General features: G+C 45.3%; 1 protein-coding gene across 2 annotated transcripts in view; it reads right to left on the bottom strand.

The window, feature by feature from the left end:
- Positions 1-680: 680 nt before the first annotated feature.
- Positions 681-22,137, bottom strand: part of LOC149444332 (inaD-like protein) — a 99,773-nt gene continuing 78,316 nt past the window's right edge. The window contains exons 14-16 of one of the 2 annotated variants that reach the window (XM_089654669.1): positions 11,518-11,615; positions 9,060-9,183; positions 681-2,999 (exon numbers count right to left, since the gene is read on the bottom strand). In XM_089654669.1, the coding sequence (XP_089510795.1) occupies positions 2,853-2,999; positions 9,060-9,183; positions 11,518-11,615 (369 nt within the window). In that variant the 3' untranslated portion in view covers positions 681-2,852. Of the gene's footprint in view, positions 3,000-9,059; positions 9,187-11,517; positions 11,616-22,137 lie in introns of both variants that reach the window. The other variant, XM_089654668.1, reaches the window with a different exon arrangement.

Genomic DNA, 22,137 nt, shown 5'->3' on the forward strand with positions numbered 1-22,137 from the left:
AAAGGGATGCCGGGATGGGCGGGAAGGGGTTAATACATTTAATAAGTAGCTGAATGTGACCTGTTATCAGCCAGTTCATGGGCTGACAAGAAGCATTCTCATAGGGGGAGAGAAGAGTGAAAACGTGGAGAGATGAGCTCATCAATCTGCTGCTTCTCTATTCACTGTCCCATCCCCCAGAGTGTTCTGAACTGTTTAAAAGGGATGCTAGGGTGGGCGGGAGGGGTTAGTACCTGAATGTGACCTGTTATCAGCCAGTTCATGAGCTGACAAGAAGCATTCTCATAGGGGGAGAGAAGAGTGAAACCGTGGAGAGAGATGAGCTCATCAATCTGCTGCTTCTCTATTCACTGTCCCATCCCCCAGAGTGTTGTGAACTGTTTAAGGGATGCTGGGGTGGGTGGGAGGGGGTTAATACAATGCTTGTGTATAAAGGAAAAAAATGTATTAACCCCTTTCCACCCAACCCAGACTCCCTTTGAACAGTTCAGAACACTCTGGGGGATGGGACAGTGAATGGAGAAGCAGCAGATTGATGAGCTCATCTCTCCACATTTTTACTCTATCTCCCCCTATGAGAATGCTTCTTGTGCTGCTTCTTTCTCACACTCCAGCACTGCTGTATTGGGGTTTGCAAGAGGCTGATAACAGGTCACATTCAGGTACTTACACTGCTTGTGTATAAAGGAAAAAAAAAATGTAAGTACCTGAATGTGACCTGTTATCAGCCTCTTGCAAACCCCAATAAAGCAGAGCTGGAGTGTGAGGAAGAAGCAGCACAAGGAGCCAGTTCATGCGCTGACAAGAAGCATTCTCATAGGGGGAGACAGAGTGAAAACGTGGAGAGATGAGCTCATCAATCTGCTGCTTCTCCTTTCACTGTCCAATCACAGCTGAGGTAGGCCCAGGATCACCCGAGTTCCCTGGAAGTGGGGTTGAATGAAGCTGGCTAACAGTCTGAAGACATCTAGTGGCAGAAGAAAAGAACTGCAGGGGAAATCTCTGGATAAAAGCTGAACATGGCTGGCTCTGTTACTGTATCTTTTACTGGGCCGTTCATTTTCTCTTGTTATTTCTACTTGAAAAAGGGACTAAATAGTGCATGAGAAGCCTTCAGTGGAAGCGAATGTGCTTTCTCAGGTAGCACAGGAGTTCCACATGAGCAACTCTAAGCCCAGGCAACTAGCATTTTCAGGAGCGCTCTGCAATGGCAGCTTACAGTTGATTTTAAAGCTGCCGGCCAGTGAGATTTCATGTACGCCTTGCCGACATCTGTGCGACGTCACGCACAGATGTCAATGCGACGTCACGCACAAATGTCAATGCGACGTCACGCACGGATGTCAATGCGACGTCACGCACGGATGTCAATGCGACGTCACGCACGGATGTCAATGCGACGTCACGCACGGATGTCAATGCAAGTCGCACCTGAAATCTCCAAAAATAGTGCAGGAACATTTTTCAAAATGAGTGAGTCGGAGTTGCACCCGTTTGAACGGTTCCATAGGCACAAATAGGGTGCGATTTGTCATGCAATTTTGAACTGTCGAATCGCACGACAAATTGAATTGATGTGAACGGGGGACTAAACCCTATACAAGCTCAGGGCACCCAATAATCCTGCACAATCATCATTACTGGGGAGCACAAGAAGCCCTCCACACCATCCTCGGACAGGTGAAGGTGCTCACAGAAGGTGCTGTGAACAGCGGAGGCAGATTGCAATACATTCATAGCTGTATATTTCGGCTGCCGTCTGTATGACTGATAGTCACCCCCAGAGATAAAAATGACTAAATTATAAGTCGATGAACTTAAAACAAAATAGGAAAAAGTGAGAACTGGAATGTGGGGACTGAGGGGAATGTTGGAGACTGTGGGGAATGCGGGGGAATGTTGGAGACTGTGGGGAATGTTGGAGACTGTGGGGAATGTTGGAGACTGTGGGGAATGTTGGAGACTGTGGGGAATGTTGGAGACTACGGGGAATGTTGGAGACTACAGGGAATGTTGGAGACTGTGGGGAATGTTGGAGACTGTGGGGAATGTTGGAGACTACGGGGAATGTTGGAGACTGTGGGGAATGTTGGAGACTGTGGGGAATGTTGGAGACTACGGGGAATGTTGGAGACTACGGGGAATGTTGGAGACTACGGGGAATGCGGGGGAATGTTGGAGGCTGTGGGGAATGTTGGAGACTACGGGGAATGTTGGAAACTACGGGGAATGTGGGGGAATGTTGGAGGCTGTGGGGAATGTTGGAGACTACGGGGAATGCGGGGGAATGTTGGAGGCTGTGGGGAGTGCGGGGACTACGGGGAATGTTGGAGGCTGTGGGGAGTGCGGGGACTACGGGGAATGCGGGGGAATGTTGGAGGCTGTGGGGAGTGCGGGGACTACGGGGAATGTTGGAGGCTGTGGGGAGTGCGGGGACTACGGGGAATGCGGGGGAATGTTGGAGGCTGTGGGGAATGTTGGGACTGCGGGGACTGTGGGAGACGGAGCGTACAATGTTACCATAGATGGCTGGAAGACTTATCCGCTATTAAGGTAATAAGGTGACGATGCGTTTCATGTGCTTTATATTGTACACGGACGTCAGAGATGGAGAAATGAGAATACGGCGAGGAGGCGGAGACACGGAGCAGAAGCAACCTGCAGTTCTCATGCTGCCGGGGAACTATAAGCCCCAGCATGCTTTGCACAGTGGTGATATTGCACGAAAGGGGAACGGTCAAGTTCCCACATCAATTCTCAGGCGGTCACTTTTCCCAGTGTGCAGTTCAGGTGAGCAGTCCCGTACACCTCAGTGCTGATGTCTCCGCAGCCCCTTCATCACGGCTCCCCTGTTACGATAACACAGTTAAAGTGACGTTGCCTTTCTGACGCTTTAGGACGGCCACCGCCTCTTCATGCGTGACGCCTTCTAGGCTCTCGTCGTTAACCGCCAGGATCTGGTCTCCTCGTTTTAATCTGCCATCAACCGCAGCAGCTCCCTAGGGAAAGAATGTTATTAAAAAAGGTCAAGGCTATTTATTTATTTCAGGTTTTATATAGCGCCATCAATTTACATATATATTGTACATTCACATCAGTCCCTAACCCTCAAGGGGCGTACAATCTAAGGTCCCTAACTCACATTCATACACATACTAGGGACAATTTAGACAGGAGCCAATTAACCTAACAGCAGGGTGGGAGGAAACTGGAGTACCCGGAGGAAACCCACACAGGCACAGGGAGAACATCCAAACTCCAGGCAGGTGGTGCCGTGGTTGGGATTCAAACCAACGACCCTAGTGCCAGGTGGAAGTGCTAACCATTTAGCCACTGTGCTGCCCACTATAAATATTATATTAATATTTACAGAGCAATACGTTTTAGAATTACAGGTGCTTGTCTGCAGGATCACTATAGACACATGAACACTAGAAGACACATGAACACTGCAAACACAACAACAAAAGTCCAAAATGATACTTTGGTTTGTAAAAAAACAAAAAGCTATATAATTTGCAGGAATTTTTACAAGCTCCATTGCATGCGCTTACCTGCTTCTGTTCTATAAGTATGGACATACACTCTGCCAGTGCACTTGTGTGGGAGGATCTGCCTACTATTGAGCTCATTATAAACATTGCACCTCCCCGGCATTCTTCAGAAGCAGCTGAACCTCTGAAACATGAGACTTCCAGTGCCGGACACTGCAGGGGATGTCTCTAATTCAATGACAAGTGCTGTGCCAACATCTGGGTAAAGCAATGAGCAGTTTACAGAAGCAGGAGTGATGAGAACGGTCTACAAATTGTACTTCTGCTCTGAATGTCACGCTTAATAAATCCTGCCACTTCCAGGTGATATGTCATTAGCCTTTCTGGGGACCTGTATGGCCGATTACCGTGTCCCATGCTGGGGCAGAGGGGAATGTCATCTGGGCCTCTGGGCAACAAAGGCCTCTTTCACACAGGTGTTCCGTATGTCTGTTTTTCATCTGTCCGTTTACGGATGAAAAACGTACCTCAATGTATTTCTATGGACTTGCGGATGTAAACGGATGAACGTCTTTTTACATTAGTTAATATCAGCATCCGTTAACATCCGTTTTTTTGAATGGAAGAAAAGACCATTTTTCTTCCGCAAAAAAACCCAGAATGGCCGAAAAACGGATGTCAACGGACCAAAAACGGATGTAGACAGACGAAAACGGGTCTAAACAGATCTAAACGGATGAAAAACAAATGTAAACGGATGAAAAACGGATGTAAACCAATGTAAATGGATGAAAAACGGATGTAAACAGATCTAAACGGATGAAAAATGAACGTAAACCAATGTAAATGGATGTAACCAAATGTAAACGAATGCAAAACGAATGTAAACGGATGAACGGATGTAAACAGATCTAAATGGATGAAAACGTATGTAAACTATAGTAAATGGATCTAAACAGATGTAAACGGATGAAAAACAGAACTAAACAGATATAAACACATCTAAACAGATGAAAAACGAATGTAAATCAATGTAAATGGGTGTAAACCAATGTAAACGGATGAAAAATGGATGTAAAAAGATCTAAACAGATGAAAAACATATGTAAACTAATGTAAATAGATGTAAACGGATCTAAACGGATTAAAAACAAATGTAAATAGATCTAAACGGATGAAAAATGAATGCAAACCAATGTACATGGATGTAAATCAATGTAAACGGATGGAAAACGGCTGTAAACAGATCTAAATGGATGAAAAATGTATGTAAACGAATGTAAATTGATGTAAACCAATGTAAAAAGATCTAAACAGATGTAAATGGATGAAAAACAGATCTAAACAGATATAAACACATCTAAACGGATGAAAAATGAATGTAAACCAATGTAAATGGATGAAAAATGGATGTAAACAGATCTAAACGGATGAAAAACAGATGGAAATGGATGTAAACCAATGTAAACGGATCTAAAGAGATGTAAATGGATGAAAAACGAATGTAAACAGATGTAAACGGATGAAAACATCTGTCTTTTTCTTTGAAAAATGTAACTGAACTGAAAAAAAAACAAAAAAAAAAACGTCACACCCATGTGAAAGGACCCTAAAGGCTAATTTTTTTTTTTTTTTTTTAAATTTTGGATAAAGTGGAGTCCCCCCCCCCCCCCCCCTTGTTATTAATAAATAAACCTTAGTTGGTTAGCAGCGAATCTTAGTTTTTTTCCCCTGATATAAAACCCCTGAACACTTCCTGCTCGCTCACACAGTATGCAGACACCGTTGCCAATTCTTGGTGACGTTCTCACAACTCGATAACAATGCTGAAGGCGATTCTAGATCACCGAATCGTTCACAATAAGGCTGGAGATCTGCATTGCAAATTTGTATTGAGCTCGTGTTCTGCATTACCGATCTCTGACATTTGTGATTAATTCCCCCGGAGTGGAGGTAACTCTTGGTGCCCCCGTCCCTCTATGACACCCCCTCTGACAAACCGCTAAATGTCTTAAAGGCTACGGTCACCTTTTGGAAGAAGTACCGGCTGTCACCAGTCCCCTGATCCCCCCTTCCCTTCAGTGTGTGACATCGGGCGAGGGATCTGCTTCCTGCACCCACTGTCACTTTCTGAAAAAGAGGGCAGCCATGTGGGGCTCCACCCAGTTTCCTGTGAATAAAAGAACTACAAGTATCGCCAGACGCTGCAGCTGATGGCATGTAGTTCTGAATGAACTGCGAGGGCACGGGGGAGCGCCCCTGTAGTTCTGAATGAACTGCGAGGGTACGGGGGACGCCCCCTGTAGTTCTGAATGAACTGCGAGGGCACGGGGGAGCGCCCCTGTAGTTCTGAATGAACTGCGAGGGCACGGGGGAGCGCCCCTGTAGTTCTGAATGAACTGCGAGGGCACAGGGGAGCGCCCCTGTAGTTCTGAATGAATTGCGAGGGCACGGGGGAGCACCCCCTGTAGTTCTGAATTAACTGCAAGGGGAAGTGCCCCCGTAGTTCTGAATGAACTGTGGGGGCACGGGGGAGTGCCCCCGTAGTTCTGAATGAACTGCGAGGGCACGGGGGAGCGCCCCTGTAGTTCTGAATGAACTGCGAGGGTACGGGGGAGTGCCCCCTGTAGTTCTGAATGAACTGCGAGGGCATGGGGGAACGCTCCTGTAGTTCTGAATGAACTGCGAGGGCACGGGGGAGCACCCCCTGTAGTTCTGAATTAACTGCAAGGGGAAGTGCCCCCGTAGTTCTGAATGAACTGCGAGGGCACGGGGGAGCACCTATGTAGTTCTAACTGAATTGTGAGGGCACGGGGGAGTGTCCCCTGTAGTTCTGAATGAATTGCGAGGGCACCGGATAGCGCCCCCTGTAGTTCACTCACAAGCCCCGCAGCTTTAAAACAGCCTGTATTGAAGTACGGACAGAAAGACGCGGGGTTTGTCTGCAGACGCCGGACATGGCACCCCTGATTCACTGATTCACTGATCATGGGTGCAATGTTCTCCTGCAGGGAAAAATAAGAACTGCGCTGTTTGTTCTGCAAAGATACGTACATTTAAAGGTGAACTTATCCTGTAATATCAGTTATTATTCCCGGCCCATCTGGACAGTTTGGAATCTGATGGTTTGATTGCTCCTGTGGACAGATGTCTTATATACAGGTAACACAACGATTCCTCACTGTTCTCATGATCATTGACAAGATCCTCACGTGTAGTTCTGGGATGATTCCTCACTGTTCTCATGATCATTGACAAGATCCTCACGTGTAGTTCTGGGATGATTCCTCACTGTTCTCATGATCATTGACAAGATCCTCACGTGTAGTTCTGGGATGATTCCTCACTGTTCTCATGATCATTGACAAGATCCTCACGTGTAGTTCTGGGATGATTCCTCACTGTTCTCATGATCATTGACAAGATCCTCACGTGTAGTTCTGGGATGATTCCTCACTGTTCTCATGATCATTGACAAGATCCTCACGTGTAGTTCTGGGATGATTCCTCACTGTTCTCATGATCATTGACAAGATCCTCACGTGTAGTTCTGGGATGATTCCTCACTGTTCTCATGATGATTGACAAGATCCTCACGTGTAGTTCTGGGATGATTACTCACTGTTCTCATGATCATTGACAAGATCCTCACGTGTAGTTCTGGGATGATTCCTCACTGTTCTCATGATCATTGACAAGATCCTCACGTGTAGTTCTGGGATGATTCCTCACTGTTCTCATGATGATTGACAAGATCCTCACGTGTAGTTCTGGGATGATTCCTCACTGTTCTCATGATCATTGACAAGATCCTCACGTGTAGTTCTGGGATGATTCCTCACTGTTCTCATGATGATTGACAAGATCCTCACGTGTAGTTCTGGGATGATTCCTCACTGTTCTCATGATCATTGACCAGATCCTCACGTGTAGTTCTGGGATGATTCCTCACTGTTCTCATGATGATTGACAAGATCCTCACGTGTAGTTCTGGGATGATTCCTCACTGTTCTCATGATGATTGACAAGATCCTCACGTGTAGTTCTGGGATGATTACTCACTGTTCTCATGATCATTGACAAGATCCTCACGTGTAGTTCTGGGATGATTCCTCACTGTTCTCATGATCATTGACAAGATCCTCACGTGTAGTTCTGGGATGATTCCTCACTGTTCTCATGATGATTGACAAGATCCTCACGTGTAGTTCTGGGATGATTCCTCACTGTTCTCATGATCATTGACAAGATCCTCACGTGTAGTTCTGGGATGATTCCTCACTGTTCTCATGATCATTGACAAGATCCTCACGTGTAGTTCTGGGATGATTCCTCACTGTTCTCATGATCATTGACCAGATCCTCACGTGTAGTTCTGGGATGATTCCTCACTGTTCTCATGATCATTGACCAGATCCTCACGTGTAGTTCTGGGATGATTCCTCACTGTTCTCATGATCATTGACAAGATCCTCACGTGTAGTTCTGGGATGATTCCTCACTGTTCTCATGATGATTGACAAGATCCTCACGTGTAGTTCTGGGATGATTCCTCACTGTTCTCATGATCATTGACCAGATCCTCACGTGTAGTTCTGGGATGATTCCTCACTGTTCTCATGATCATTGACCAGATCCTCACGTGTAGTTCTGGGATGATTCCTCACTGTTCTCATGATCATTGACAAGATCCTCACGTGTAGTTCTGGGATGATTCCTCACTGTTCTCATGATCATTGACACTCCATGAGGTGAGATCTTGCATGGTGCACCAGACCTAGGGAGACTGACACTTGTTTTGTGTTTCTTCCATTTGTGAATGATTGCACCAACTGTTGTCACCTTCTCACCAAGCTGCTTGGCCATAGTTTGGTAGCCCAGTCCAGCTTTGTGTAGGTCTACAATCTTGTCCCTGACATCCTTGGACAGCTCTTTGGTCTTTGCCATGGTGGAGAGTTTGGAATCTGATGGTTTGATTGCTCCTGTGGACAGGTGTCTTTTATACAGGTAACAAAATGAGATTAGCAGCATTCCCTTTAAAAGATTGCTTCTAATCTCCGCTTGTTACCTGTATGAAAGACATCTGGGAGCCAGAAATCCTGCTGAATGATAGGGGTTCAAATCCTTATTTCCCTCATGAACATGCAGATCCGTCATCATTTGTTAGACGCATTTCTGCTGAATTTGTTGTTGTATTCTGTCTCTCAGGGTTACAATACACCGAACATTCGATTTTTAGACCGATCATTTCTTTGTGAGGGGCAAACATTCACAATCAGCTGGGGAGCAAATACTTATTTCCTTCCCTGTAGCAGACAGGTTCACAGTGGGTTGTGTTGGCCTTTTACTCGCTCTTCCTTCTTGTAAAATGTTGGAAACGTCAGGAAATGTAGAAGTTTGTGGTTTCATATGTGTAGGATTGCACGCAGCAGCATGAGATCTGTGAATTTTGTGCATCACCAAGTAAACTGCTCCTATGTTGTACAGGCGGACCCCGTGTAGCTCTCCATGTATCTCCATCCATGTTCTAGAACACGTCTCACATCTGCACATGTATGAACTCACCTTGGAAAACACAGTCTTGACATAGATTGGCAGATCTCCATGAGGGCTTCCATACCCCCCGACGATACTAAACCCGAGCCCGTCCGCGCCTTTCTCCAGGAGGATGACCTTTGGCACAGGAGATCTGCTGAATGACAACACAATGAATGGGAGGAGGAAACACCTGCAGGGACCGGCCTGCCTGACAACGGGTCATGGACCTTTCTGCTCTTCTGCAAGGGGTCACTCCACCCAAAGCAGATATTTTCACACTTGGTAGAGATGCTGGTGAAATCCCTGTGCTGAGTTCCCGGATCTGTACACCTGCTGTGCCCATTATGAGGGGTTCCCACCATCCCTGTGCGGAGTTCCCGGATCTGTACACCTGCTGTGCCCATTATGAGGGGTTCTCACCTTCCCTGTGCTGAGTTCCCGGGTCTGTACACCCGCTGTGCCCATTATGAGGGGTTCTCACCATCCCTGTGCTGTGTTCCTGGATCTGTACACCTGATGTGCCCATTATGAGGGGTTCCCACCATCCCTGTGCTGTGTTCCCGGATCTGTACACCTGCTGTGCCCATTATGAGGGGTTCCCACCATCCCTGTGCTGTGTTCCCGAGTCTGTACACCCGCTGTGCCCATTATGAGGGGTTCCCACCATCCCTGTGCTGTGTTCCCGAGTCTGTACACCCGCTGTGCCCATTATGAGGGGTTCCCACCATCCCTGTGCTGAATTCCCAGGACTGCATACCTGTTGTGCCCATTATGAGGGGTTCCCACCATCCCTGTGCTGTGTTCACGTGTTTGTACACCTGCTGTGCCCATTATGAGGGGTTCCCACCATCCCTGTGCAGAGTTCCCGGGTCTGTACATCTGTTGTGCCTATTATGAGGGGTTCCCACCATCCCTGTGCAGGTGCAGCCCCTTTCATTGATGGTATAACTATGCTGACTATCAGCATCTTCACCCGGAGGACCACCCGGAGGAGAATGAAAAGTACCCTGCACAGCATCTGACTGGCCAAAGGACTGAGGAATGTAAGTGTGATAAAAATGGCAGCATAACATACAAAGGGGTGTGTGGGGGAGTCGGGGGGAAGTTTGGGGGGGGGGGGGAGTGGGGAGTGTGTGTGTGTGTGTGTGGGAGTTTGGGGGGGGGGGGGGGGAGTGGGGAGTGTGTGTGTGTGGGGAGGGGGGGGGAGTTTGGGAAGGGGAGTGTGATATGTGTGATAAAAATGGCAGCATAATATACAAAGGGGTGTGTGGGGGAGTGTGTGTGTGTGTGTGGGGGGAAGTGGGTGGGGGAGTCGGAATGTGTGTGGGAGTCGGGTGGGGGTTTGGGGGGGGGGGAGTGGGGAGTGTGTGTGTGTGTGTGTGTGTGTGTGTGTGGGGGGGGAGTGTGTGTGTTTTGGGGTGGGGGGGGAGTGTGTGTGTGTGTGTGTGGGGGGGGGGGAATGTGTGTGTGTGTGTGTGGGGGGAGTGTGTGTGTGGGGGGGGGGGGGGGGGCGAGTTTGGGGGGTGGAGTGGGGAGTGTGTGTAGGGGGGGGGGAAGTGGAAGTCGGGGGGGAGTTTAGGAAGGGTAGTGTGATATGCAAGTGTGATAAAAATGGCAGCATAACATACAAAGGGTGTGTGGGGGAGTCGGGGGAGTGTGTGTGTGTGTGTGTGGGGGGGGGGGGGAAATGGGGAGTGTGTGTGGGGGGGGGAAGTGGGGAGTGGGTGGGGGAGTCGGGGGGGAGTGGGTGGGGGAGTCGGGGGGGGGGAGTGGGTGGGGGAGTCGGGGGGGGGAGTGGGTGGGGGAGTCGGGGGGGAGTGGGGATTGTGTGTGTGTGTGGAGGGGGGGGGGGGGGCAATGCTTTAAATTACCTGACTGTCTCTCTAATATCCAAGCACACTGGGGACTCCTGATCTGCATATTTTTCTTATGTTCTAACTCCTGCCAAACTCCGCCATAGCGTCTGAAGAGCGTTAAAAACGCCTGTCTGACGCCCCCCAAGCGCCCTGTGCGCAGGTTTGAGGCGTTTGCCAAGCGTTAAAACCGCACCACAAACGCCTATAATGAAGTTTAATGGTGTTAACGCTCTGCAACCGCCTCACACACACCTGCCAGGCATTTGAGGAGCAGCACCATAGACTTGAATGGGAGGCTTCAACTCCTCCTGACTGGACATGAGGCGTCCGTTTTGCCGCGACACGAACACTTCAGTGTGAACAGCACTGGGTGCTGCCATGTGCAGAATTTTCATAGGCGTTTGAGAAGCATTAAAAACGCTTCCCAAGCGCCTGTCTGACACCTGCTGACAAAGCTAGTGTGAACTGAGCCTAAGTCAGTCACTAGAGATCAGTAATGGTGGAATCCATATATATCTAAGCGCAAGTTTTCGTTAAAGGCACCCCCAGTCCTACAATAGTGATGAGGAGGTCCTGTGTAGGCCCATCGCCTGCTGCATGCTCTGCAAAGATCCACGCTGTGTACTCACTCCGCCTCCTCGCTCGGCTGCTCAGAAGTCATGCTCTGGCTCAGCGACATGCTCTCCAGTTGACTGGCGATGGCACTTATGTTCGTATCCGCTACGACCTACAACATAAAAGGCACATCAAGCTCGGCAGCACAACGCCACAACCCCATTCACCTGTGCATGCCCCATCCTTCCAGAGCAGAATAAATAAAACGACCTCCTGCTCTCTAGCTCCCTCATCTCCTCCCATGCTTGTCTCCATGACTTCTCCAGAGCTTCCCCCATCCTCTGGAACTCTCTACCCCAATTTATCAGACTATCGCCTACTCTGCTCACTTTTAGGCGATCTCTGAAAACCTATCTCTTCAGGGAAGCCTATCCTGCCCTCAGCTAATAATGGAATCTTCTACTCCTCCTACCAGTCCATCCCCCACAGTTATCACCTTTTGTACCACTAGCCCCTCCCTCCTAGATTGTAAGCTCCCAGGATCAGGGCCCTCCTATCCCTGGTATATTGAACTGTATTGTTGCTGTATTGTCTCCCGTTATATTGTACAGCGCTGAGCAAACTGTCGGCGCTATATAAATCCTGTATAATAATAATATATAAATCCCGTATAATAATAATAATATATAAATCCCGTATAATAATAATAATATATAAATCCCGTATAATAATAATAATATATAAATCCCGTATAATAATAATATATAAATCCTGTATAATAATAATAATAATATATAAATCCCGTATAATAATAATAATATACAAATCCCGTATAATAATAATAAGAATATATAAATCCTGTATAATAATAATATATAAATCCTGTATAATAATAATTTATAAATCCTGTATAATAATAATAATATATAAATCCTGTATAATAATAATATATAAATCCCGTATAATAATAATAATAATATATAAATCTTGTACAATAATAATAATAATAATATATAAATCTTGTATAATAATATTAATAATATATAAATCCCGTACAATAATAATATATAAATCCTGTATAATAATAATAATATATAAATCCTGTATAATAATAATATATAAATCCCGTATAATAATAATAATAATATATAAATCTTGTACAATAATAATAATAATAATATATAAATCTTGTATAATAATAATAATAATATATAAATCTTGTATAATAATCACTCTCGCTCTATAGAGAGGAAACAATCTGTTTAATTGAACTGCTCAGAAGAGGAATGGGCCATAACACTGCCGCCTTTCCTAGGAGAACACAGGCCAGTAATGAAATGCTATGGATTACCCATCATCTCTTAAAGAGACCCAGTAATCACACATGGAATTTGCTTCATCGGAGGTGAACAGAAGTTTCGCCTGTTACAGTTGTGTCCAAAATTATTCAACCCCCAATGCTGTAAAGGGGTTTAGGGACTATAGTGTACATTTGGAATTGTATTCAGAATCAAATCCTACAAGGACGTTGTAACTACCCAAATGCAACTAAAATGACATCAATTGTTTATGTAATACAGTAGTAAATGGTTCTTATGTGGTTTCTTCATTGCCACAATTATTCAACCCCTTAAAGACTACCACTCTGAAGAACAGAGGTTCATACAGGTGCTTTCCATCAGGTATTGAAAACACCTGTGGATGTCACCGAGCAGCAATCAAGCATAATAAGCACCAATTAGGCAGCTTTAAAATGACTGTGATACTCAGCTCCTTCTAGACATTTACTGGTGTGGTTACAAACATGGTGAAGGCAAGAGAATGGTCCAGGAAGACAAGAGAAGAGGTGATTTCTCTTCACAGGAAGGGCAATGGCTATAAGAAGATTGCAAAGATGTTAAACATACCAAGAGACACCTTAGGAAGCATCATTCGCAAATTCAAGGCAAAGGGCACTGTTGAAACGCTACCTGGTCGTGGCAGAAAGAAGATGCTGACTTCGACTGCTGTGCGCTACCTGAAGCGTAGAGTGGAGAGAAGTCCCCGTGTGACTGCTGAGGAACTGAGAAAAGATTTGTCAGATGTGGGTACAGAAGTTTCAGCCCAGACAATAAGACGCACACTGCGTAATGAAGGCCTCCGTGCCAGAACTCCCAGGCGTACCCCCTTGCTGTCTCCAAAGAATAAGAAGAGTCGACTGCAGTATGCCAAAAGCCATGTGGACAAACCACAAAAGTTGTGGGATAGTGTTCTGTGGACTGATGAAACAAAATTAGAACTGTTTGGGCCCATGGATCAACGCTATGTTTGGAGGAGGAAGAACAAGGCCTATGATGAAAAGAACACCTTGCCTACTGTGAAGCATGGTGGAGGGTCAATCATGCTTTGGGGCTGTTTTGCTTCTGCAGGTACAGGGAAGCTTCAGCGTGTGCAAGGTACCATGAATTCTCTTCAGTACCAGGAGATATTGGATGGAAACGTGATGCAGTCCGTCACACACCTGAGGCTTGGGAGACGTTGGACCTTTCAACAGGACAATGATCCCAAGCATACCTCCAAGTCCACTAGAGCATGGTTGCAGAGGAAAGGCTGGAACATTTTGGAGTGGCCATCGCAGTCACCAGACTTAAATCCGATTGAGAACCTCTGGTGGGACTTAAAGAAAGCAGTTGCAGTGCGCAAGCCTAAGAATGTGACTGAACTGGAGGCCTTTGCCCATGAAGAATGGGCGAAGATACCCGTAGATCGCTGCAAGACACTTGTGTCAAGCTATGCTTCACGTTTAAAAGCTGTTATAACTGTAAAAGGATGCTGTACTAAGTACTAAGATTGAATGTCACTTGGGGGTTGAATAAAACTGATAATGCTGTGAGCACAGAAAAGACATTTGTGGTTATTTCATTATAACTGTTATGTTATATTTGTCTGACCTACAAGTGCCTCTTTAATGTAAATGTAAGCAAGATGACTGAATGATCAAAAGCAATGTCAAACTGGCCAAAACACTCAATTTCAGTGGGGGTTGAATAATTTTGGACACAACTGTATATGGGGTGAACTTTAAGACTCGGTTGGCCGATTTTCTAAATCACTGATGGCGCCATCGGATTACCGAGCGAAAGACGTTTTCGATTTTCGGACAAAAAATTGTTCAGTATTCGACCCATGCATGGCCTGCACAAGTTGGACTCATTGGGTTCTGTAGAGAACTGCAGCCCTGTGTGAAACAGCAGTGAGTAAAGTAACTTGGGCCAGCTGATCGATCTTGGACATTGCTAATTTCTGTTTCCTTCGCCAGTCCGTACCGTGTAGCCAGTCGTATTGAGCCGCATATCATTAAAGATAAAGTGGAATTTTTAAAGAGAACAGTAATAAAACATTTATGGAAAGAGCAGAAAGTGCTCACGTTTGGTTTTCAACTTATGAAGTATAGTGGAGCAACTTTATCCCTCTGCAACACCCAACTAAGAAACAAGACTGCGGGACACAAAAAAAGAGGACCCGTCTTGTACGCACGCAATATTGTGGGCATAGCAGAACGTTCAATGTGGTGCAACTACTTTACAATAAGTAACGGAACATATTGCGACTACAACATTGTAGCCACAGATGGCTCGATGGAAAGTGCGTGTTTACTTTATTTAACAACCTCCCGCCCGGCCATTGTATATAAACGGCCGGACGGTGGCAGTTCAGGGTCGGGTGGCCATTTATAAACGGCCTCCCCGCCCCCTGCTTGTGCGCGCTCCCTGGGAGTGAGCAGCACCGCGATCCGGTGCCCGCTGTGTCCTCCGGACACAGTGGGACACCAATCGTCGGACGGGACCTCTGTGTGAGGTCCCGATCATGTGATTACTGATTGGCCAATCAGTGATCACATGCAGAGCAGTAAGCAAGATGTCACTTCTGACATCATTGCTTACTACGTGTGAAATCTGTGAATGATCACAGAGGTCACATGGTATTCACAACAGCCTTGTACCATGTGACAAGCTGTGACCAATCACAGCTCACACAGTATTTCTCAATGGCTGCAAGAATGCAGCCAGAGAGAAGGAGAAATTATTGCTTTTACAGCCTATGGGTGTAAAAGCATTCCGTGTAAAAAAAGAAAAAAAAATCTTCATCACCCCCCACAAGTACTATGGTTACACTGTACTGCTAGGGTGACAGTATGTAAAAAAACAAAATCTAACAAATAAAAAAAGTAAAAAATTTTTTTGGAAAAATTATAATTTTTGGTTATAAACTAATTGTTTTTTTTGTACTAAAAAGATAGCCGAATACATTTTGGCCAAGATTTATGAAGAAAGATTATTTATTTGCAAAATTTTATAAGAAACACTTTTTTTCAAAGTCTTCATCACTTCCCACAAGTAGTACAGTGTCACCATGGTGATACTGTACTGCTAGGGTGACAGTATGTAAAAAAAACCCCCCAAAAAAACAAAAACAAATAATATAAAAAAAATGTAAAAAAAAAAAAAAAGTTTCAAAATTATAATTTTTGGTTATGAACTAATTTGGGTTATTTTTTTTACTAAAAAGATAACAGAATAAATTTTGGCCAAGATTTATGATGAAATACCATTTATTAGCAACATTTTATAAGAAAAACACTTTTTTCAAAATTTTTTGACTTTTTCATTTACATAGCAAAAAAAATAAAAATCCCAGCGGTGAATAAATAGCACCAAAATAAAGCTTTATCTGTCTCAAAAAAATTCTAAGAAATTCATATGGGTACAGTGTTGCATGACCGCGCAATTGTCATTCAAAGTGCGATAGCGCTGAAAGCTGAAAATTGGCCTGGACAGGAAGGGGGTGAAAGTGTTCGGACCGGAAGTGGTTAATACAGGTACTTATATAGCGCCGTCAATGTACGCAGCACTTTACATATATATTGTACGTTCACATCAGTCCCTAACCCTCAAGGGGTGTACAATCTAAGGTCCCTAACTCACATTCATACATTATTATTATTATTATACAGTATTTATATAGCGCCAAAGGGTGTGCTCAGCGCTGTACAGTAGCAAGGGGGGCAGAACATGAGACAAGACAGTAACAATACACGAGGGGTTCGAGGGCCCTGCTCTTTCGAGCTTACACATAATAGGGCCAATTTACACAGGAGCCAATTCACCTACCAGCAGATCTTTGGAGTCTGGGAGGAAACCGGAGTACCTAGAGAAAACCCACGCAGGCACAGGGAGAACATGCAGATTCCAAGCAAGACGTGCCGTGGTTGGGATTTGAATCAACGACCCCAGTACTGCCAGGCAGAAGTGCTAACCACTTAACTTCACATTACGTATGTGTTTGAGATTCATAAAACATTTGTTCCACCCAACACGTTTAGATAGCTATGAATAGGACTGTAGTGGTTAAAATGCGTCAGCGGCGGACTGACAACTCATTGGGGCCTCCGGGTAATGGGATCATGGGGCCCCTGTGTCCTTGCCCAAACTCAAAAAAGCCCATGAAAAAGGTACCAGGGGCATCTCATGGGGCCCCCTATTGACCCCGGGCCCTCGGGCAGTGCCAGAGTTTCCAAATAGTCAGTCCGCCCCTGATCAGCGTCCTTGGACTGTATTGTTACCCATCTATCATAATAAATTATATTTGAAGATCCTTATTGTAGTGCAAGTCCCTATTATTGAGGAACTTTGGATCTGGAATGGCCTGCAGAGGTTGAGGCCGTGCACATCTGTCCCTTGAAGTAATTCAGGTGAAGTGGTTGAGCACAGCCTATTCCTCTTGCAGTTGTTCATTAAACATTGCTTTATAAGGAATCAATACACAAAGAGGCAGAGCTGACAATCATTTGGGGTACAAATGAATTATACAATACTATATCTAAGACGTGATGATGGAGGAGGAAGAACCTGCAACCTAAGGGCTAGTCCAGGATATTTCAGTTGCAGATGCTTAGGTCCTCTGACTTCTTCAGCAAAGAGACCTCAATACAGTTTCCAGCTCGGTTTCTGCTCACTTTGGAGTTCTCTTCCTGCAGCAACAGAGCCGATTCTGAATGTTTCAGCCACTCCATTTTTATTTGCCAGAATAAAAAAGCAAAAAGCCAAGGCGGTACAGCAGGATCCCCCGGTAATGGACATACCAGCCATGTCTAGATCTGTCCTTCACACCTACGTATATGGTCCATAGCGTGTGGACTCCCTCCAAATGTTGATGTTCAGGTGTTTCCAGTGAAAGGTTCTGCTAATGAGTGCAATATGGAAGCACATTAAAAGCTGTTTTACCCCTGGGATAAGACACCATATCTTTTTTTGCATGAGACACACGAGGAATACAAAGGCAGAGGACTAAGGAGTGGATCAAAGGAGGGAGTATCCCTCACAGTCCTGTAATCACACAGGTTTTCAGCATCACTGCAAAGACCATATCTTCACACTGAAGGAGAGTATATCTATCTAGGCTGGATATTCATTTTTGCACATTGGGACATTATTGTTGTTTTTTCACATTGAACTTTTTATTAATTAATTTTCATTTTTATTATTTAATTTTCATTTTTATTATATTTTTTATTATTTAATTTATTTAATTTTTATTTTTAAATTTATTGATTTTTCATTCACTTTATCATATTATTGCATTTTTTATATGATGAATTTCTTTGAGGTTCGCTAATGGAAGATTTGCACATTGTAATAGGGATTGCACATATAGTGACCTGCGAATATTTTATGAATTTATTTTTCACAAGTTTAATTTTATTTACCTAATGAGTCACGGTATATCAAATATCACATATATAGTTTTATTTTTATTTTATTTATTTACAAGCACTTTGCACTTTTTTTATTTAAACTAGAGCGCGGTAATTATTTAAATTATAGGTTCTGCTAATGTGACAATTGTCTTCTTCCATTGTGGTAACAGCTGGAGGAAGACCCTTTTCTGTTTCACCATGACTGTGCCCCCGTGCACAAATCCAGCTTCATAAAGACACTGGGGTTGATTTACTAAAGGCAAAAAGACTGTGCACTCTGCAAGTGTGGTTGCTCCAGAGCTTAGTAAATGAGGAAAAGATCTGCTAACCATCCAATCACGTGCAAGCAAAAATGCAGTTTTTTTCTTCCTGGGTTGTGATTGGGTATTCCTTGCAACGTGAAGCTTTACCCAATTTATTAAAGTATAACTAAAGGCAAAACATTTTTTAGCTTTGGATGGTGTAACGGAACCGGACCCCGACTACACTTGGGTATTTCTGTTAAACTCCAGCTTCCCTGTCCGAACACCGACCCCACCGCTGACCAAACAAGACTAGAGACCACCAGACTTGAAGGAAACAGGAAACTGGCTGCTTTATTTTAACACAGACACAAGATATATACATTCAAGGGAACAATTCTCCCCTCCCTGCATAAGGATACAGGGCAGGGCAAACCAAATATAGCAACAAGAAACACATCAGCAGACAGCCCCCACCAAGCCAATACACAAACACATACATCACATAATAGTTTGCTCCCAAGCAAGACACACAATAGAATGGATGCAATCACATAACACCAAACAATCTACAACCCCCCCACCTATCTCCTGTACATGTCTACACCATATCAGGACATTTCACCCTGCACCCCTAACAGACACAGGGTGACTTACACATAAGAGGGATATGGGGAGCTGAGACGAGGTCTCCCCACCCCTCTAAAGTGAGCTGTGTTCCATGGGTCCCCCACCCAAAGTCACTCCCATCACAGATAGAATGGAGAGGCATTAGAATATCTGTAAGTTTTTTTCACTGCTGTGTCTACATTAAGGAGATCCACACTCTCTATTGGTCCTGTTTACCGTTATCATTGAAAGTGAAAGAAAATCCCAATTTTGGGTTGTCCCCAGAAAGGTAATAAGAGGGAAGTCTTCCAATGGGGACACTAATTCTGGTTACCTGTTAACCATTATCAACGAAAGTGAAAGTAAAAGAAAATCCCAAAATTTGGGTTTGTCTGCAGAAAAATAATAGAGGAGAAACCTTCCAATATGGACATTAGTTCTGGTGACCTGGAGGTCCCCAATGAATTCCCTTAATTTGCAAGGATTTCCTCTTTTTCTTTATGGCTATGGGGCAGGAATTGAAGGGCAATCTACACAATGGGACACAGATGGCGAAAAAACACCTGACAGGGGTTATAACCCTCTCTTGCGCTATCCAAAATGAAAAAAGAAAAAAAAAAATTTTGGCCTATAGTTCTATTTTAAGCACAGTCTATTTGCCTTTAGTAAATCCACCCCCGTGGTTTGATATGTTTGGTGTGGAGGAACTGGAATGTCCTGCCTAGAGCCCTAACTTAAACCCTACTGAACATAGAAGATGAATTAAACCTCTATTGTAATCCAGACATTCTCATCAACATGAGTACATGACGGGCGGACTGACCATTTGGAAACTCGGGCACTGCCCGGAGGGCCTGGGGTCAGTAGGGGGCCCCATGAGATGCCCCTGGTACTTTTTTCATAGGCTTTTTTGAGTTTGGGCAAGGACACAGGGGCCCCATGATCCCCTATTGCCCGGGGGCCCCATGAGTTGTCAGTCCGCCCCTGGTACATGACCTCACAAATGCTTTTGTGGAATAATGGGGATGTCAGGGTCCTGTCCACGGCAGAGGTTCTGGAATATCTGGCATTTCTGCCAGTACTCTGCATGGCCACAGAAGGACACATCAGCCTCAGTCTGGTGCCAGACGGCCTTTATAAGGAGGCTCATCACTTCCTCAAGTTGCTGGATGATCTCTAGCTCCCCGTGCCCTATTCCTGTGACTTTGACCCGTGATTTCCTGTTACCGACTCGGCTTGCTCCTGGACCTGTCTACTCTGCCTTCCCCCTTATTTGACCTCGGCCTGGCTCACGGATACTCACTCTCTCGCTCCTCTGTGTATGACCTCAGCTATCCCATCTGACTACGTCTGCTCGGATTCCCACCCGGTACCTGACTTTGGCTTGAACAGACTACCCAGTAAACATCTAAATCCCGGAAGGGCTTGCATACCATGCACAGGCGCCTCCTGTCTGCAGACCTATCTCCGAGCACCAGCTGTGCTTCTGAGTGGACCACCAACCAGCACTCCTACAGGTGACCTGTGCAACTTTGGGCCCGACTCCCGCTGTCCCACTCTCAGAGGAATCCGAAACTTAACCGCAAGGGAAGCCCTCTCTCCATTGGCCTCCACCACCAGGTACGTGATAGGGGGCAAATTCCCACAGACACACTATAAAATCTTGTGGAAAGCCTTCCCATAATAGTGGAGGATGTTATAGCTGCAAAGGAAGGCCGACTCCATAGTAATGCCAATGGTTCTGCATTAGATGTCCAACAAGCTCATTTAGGTGTGATGGATATGTATCCACACACTTTTGGCCATCTACTGTATATGCCTTCAGATACATTTTGATGGGAATGGTAATTCATAAACAGAGTGGGTGATAAAACCCCACTGATTGGGCACCAATTTTATAGTGTATTGCCCATAGAATCCCACCACTGTTCAACTTGTCCTAGGCACACGGCAGCTTTGGCAGGTTTTTGTGGGTAACATATCCCATTTCAGACATTTGTGACACCTGAAGCTCAGCATCCACCATTATCTCCCCAGAACATCTGTGACTGACGGATTAAGCAGTGGGGGGGGACGTTGGAGCAGAACATCGAGCTCCCAGGAGAAGCTAATCTTCCGTGTTCACGCAGCATGTGTCTAGTAAGAGAAGCGTGAGCTGGATGTGGAGATAATAAGACTTTCTACCCTACTGAACACAATTACCTGACCTTTCACTAAACTGTACTGCACCGCTCCACTCCGATAAGGTACAAAATTACTCTACTCTGCACCTGTCATGATTATCGGATGATAACCCAGGCTATTTGCAGCTATAAAGATTAGGCGATTTCCTCTAAAACTTTAAAGTAACCTAAAAAAAGTGAAGCTTCAGTTTTATTGGAAGAAAAAAAAAAATCTCTTTTTGGGTCAAAAAATATACACAGTAAGGATTTTAGCAAATTGTATTGCTTACCTTCTGTATGTACTTCTACAGGTTTCTCCAACAGCACCAGATAAAGTCTATCAAAACGAGTGCTGAGGGAGAATATTCCTTTACTAAAGCAGCTCTCCTGGTAGGGGCGTCCCTAGACAGGTGCGGGGGGTGAGCGCCGCACCAGGTGACACCTACCGCACGTGGTGATACCGGACCCGCTCCACGAAAAGGTAAGTTGTAAAGCAAGCCGACAATTCCCGCATGATGGATCGGATCTGCGGATTGAGCATCATGGATCGGGAAATGCCGGTTATCGGCATTTCTCTCCTCACGAGCTGTCACGCTGACAGAGAGGAGAGCAGGTAATCGGCATTCATTAGAGGGGACATCTACACTGATCAGTGTGCCTTGATGACCAGTGTAGCCCCAGCATTGCCACCTGTCAGTGCCTCATCAATGCCACATATCAGTGCCTACCAGTGTACATCAATGCCACATCAGTGCCCATCTGAGCTGTCTTTCAGTGTCACCTATCAGTGCCAGTCAGTGCCACCTACCAATGCTAGTCAGTGCCACTTATCAGTGCTGCCAATCAGTGCCACCTATCAGTGCCGCCAGTCAGTGCCACCTATCAGTGCCCATCAGTGCTGCCTATCAGTGCCATATATGAGAGCTGCCTTTCAAAGCCCATCAG

Source organism: Staurois parvus, unplaced genomic scaffold (assembly GCF_062004578.1).
Source record: "Staurois parvus isolate SC_StPar_1 unplaced genomic scaffold, SC_StPar_1.0 ptg000786l, whole genome shotgun sequence".
Classification (NCBI taxonomy): Eukaryota; Metazoa; Chordata; class Amphibia; order Anura; family Ranidae; genus Staurois; species Staurois parvus.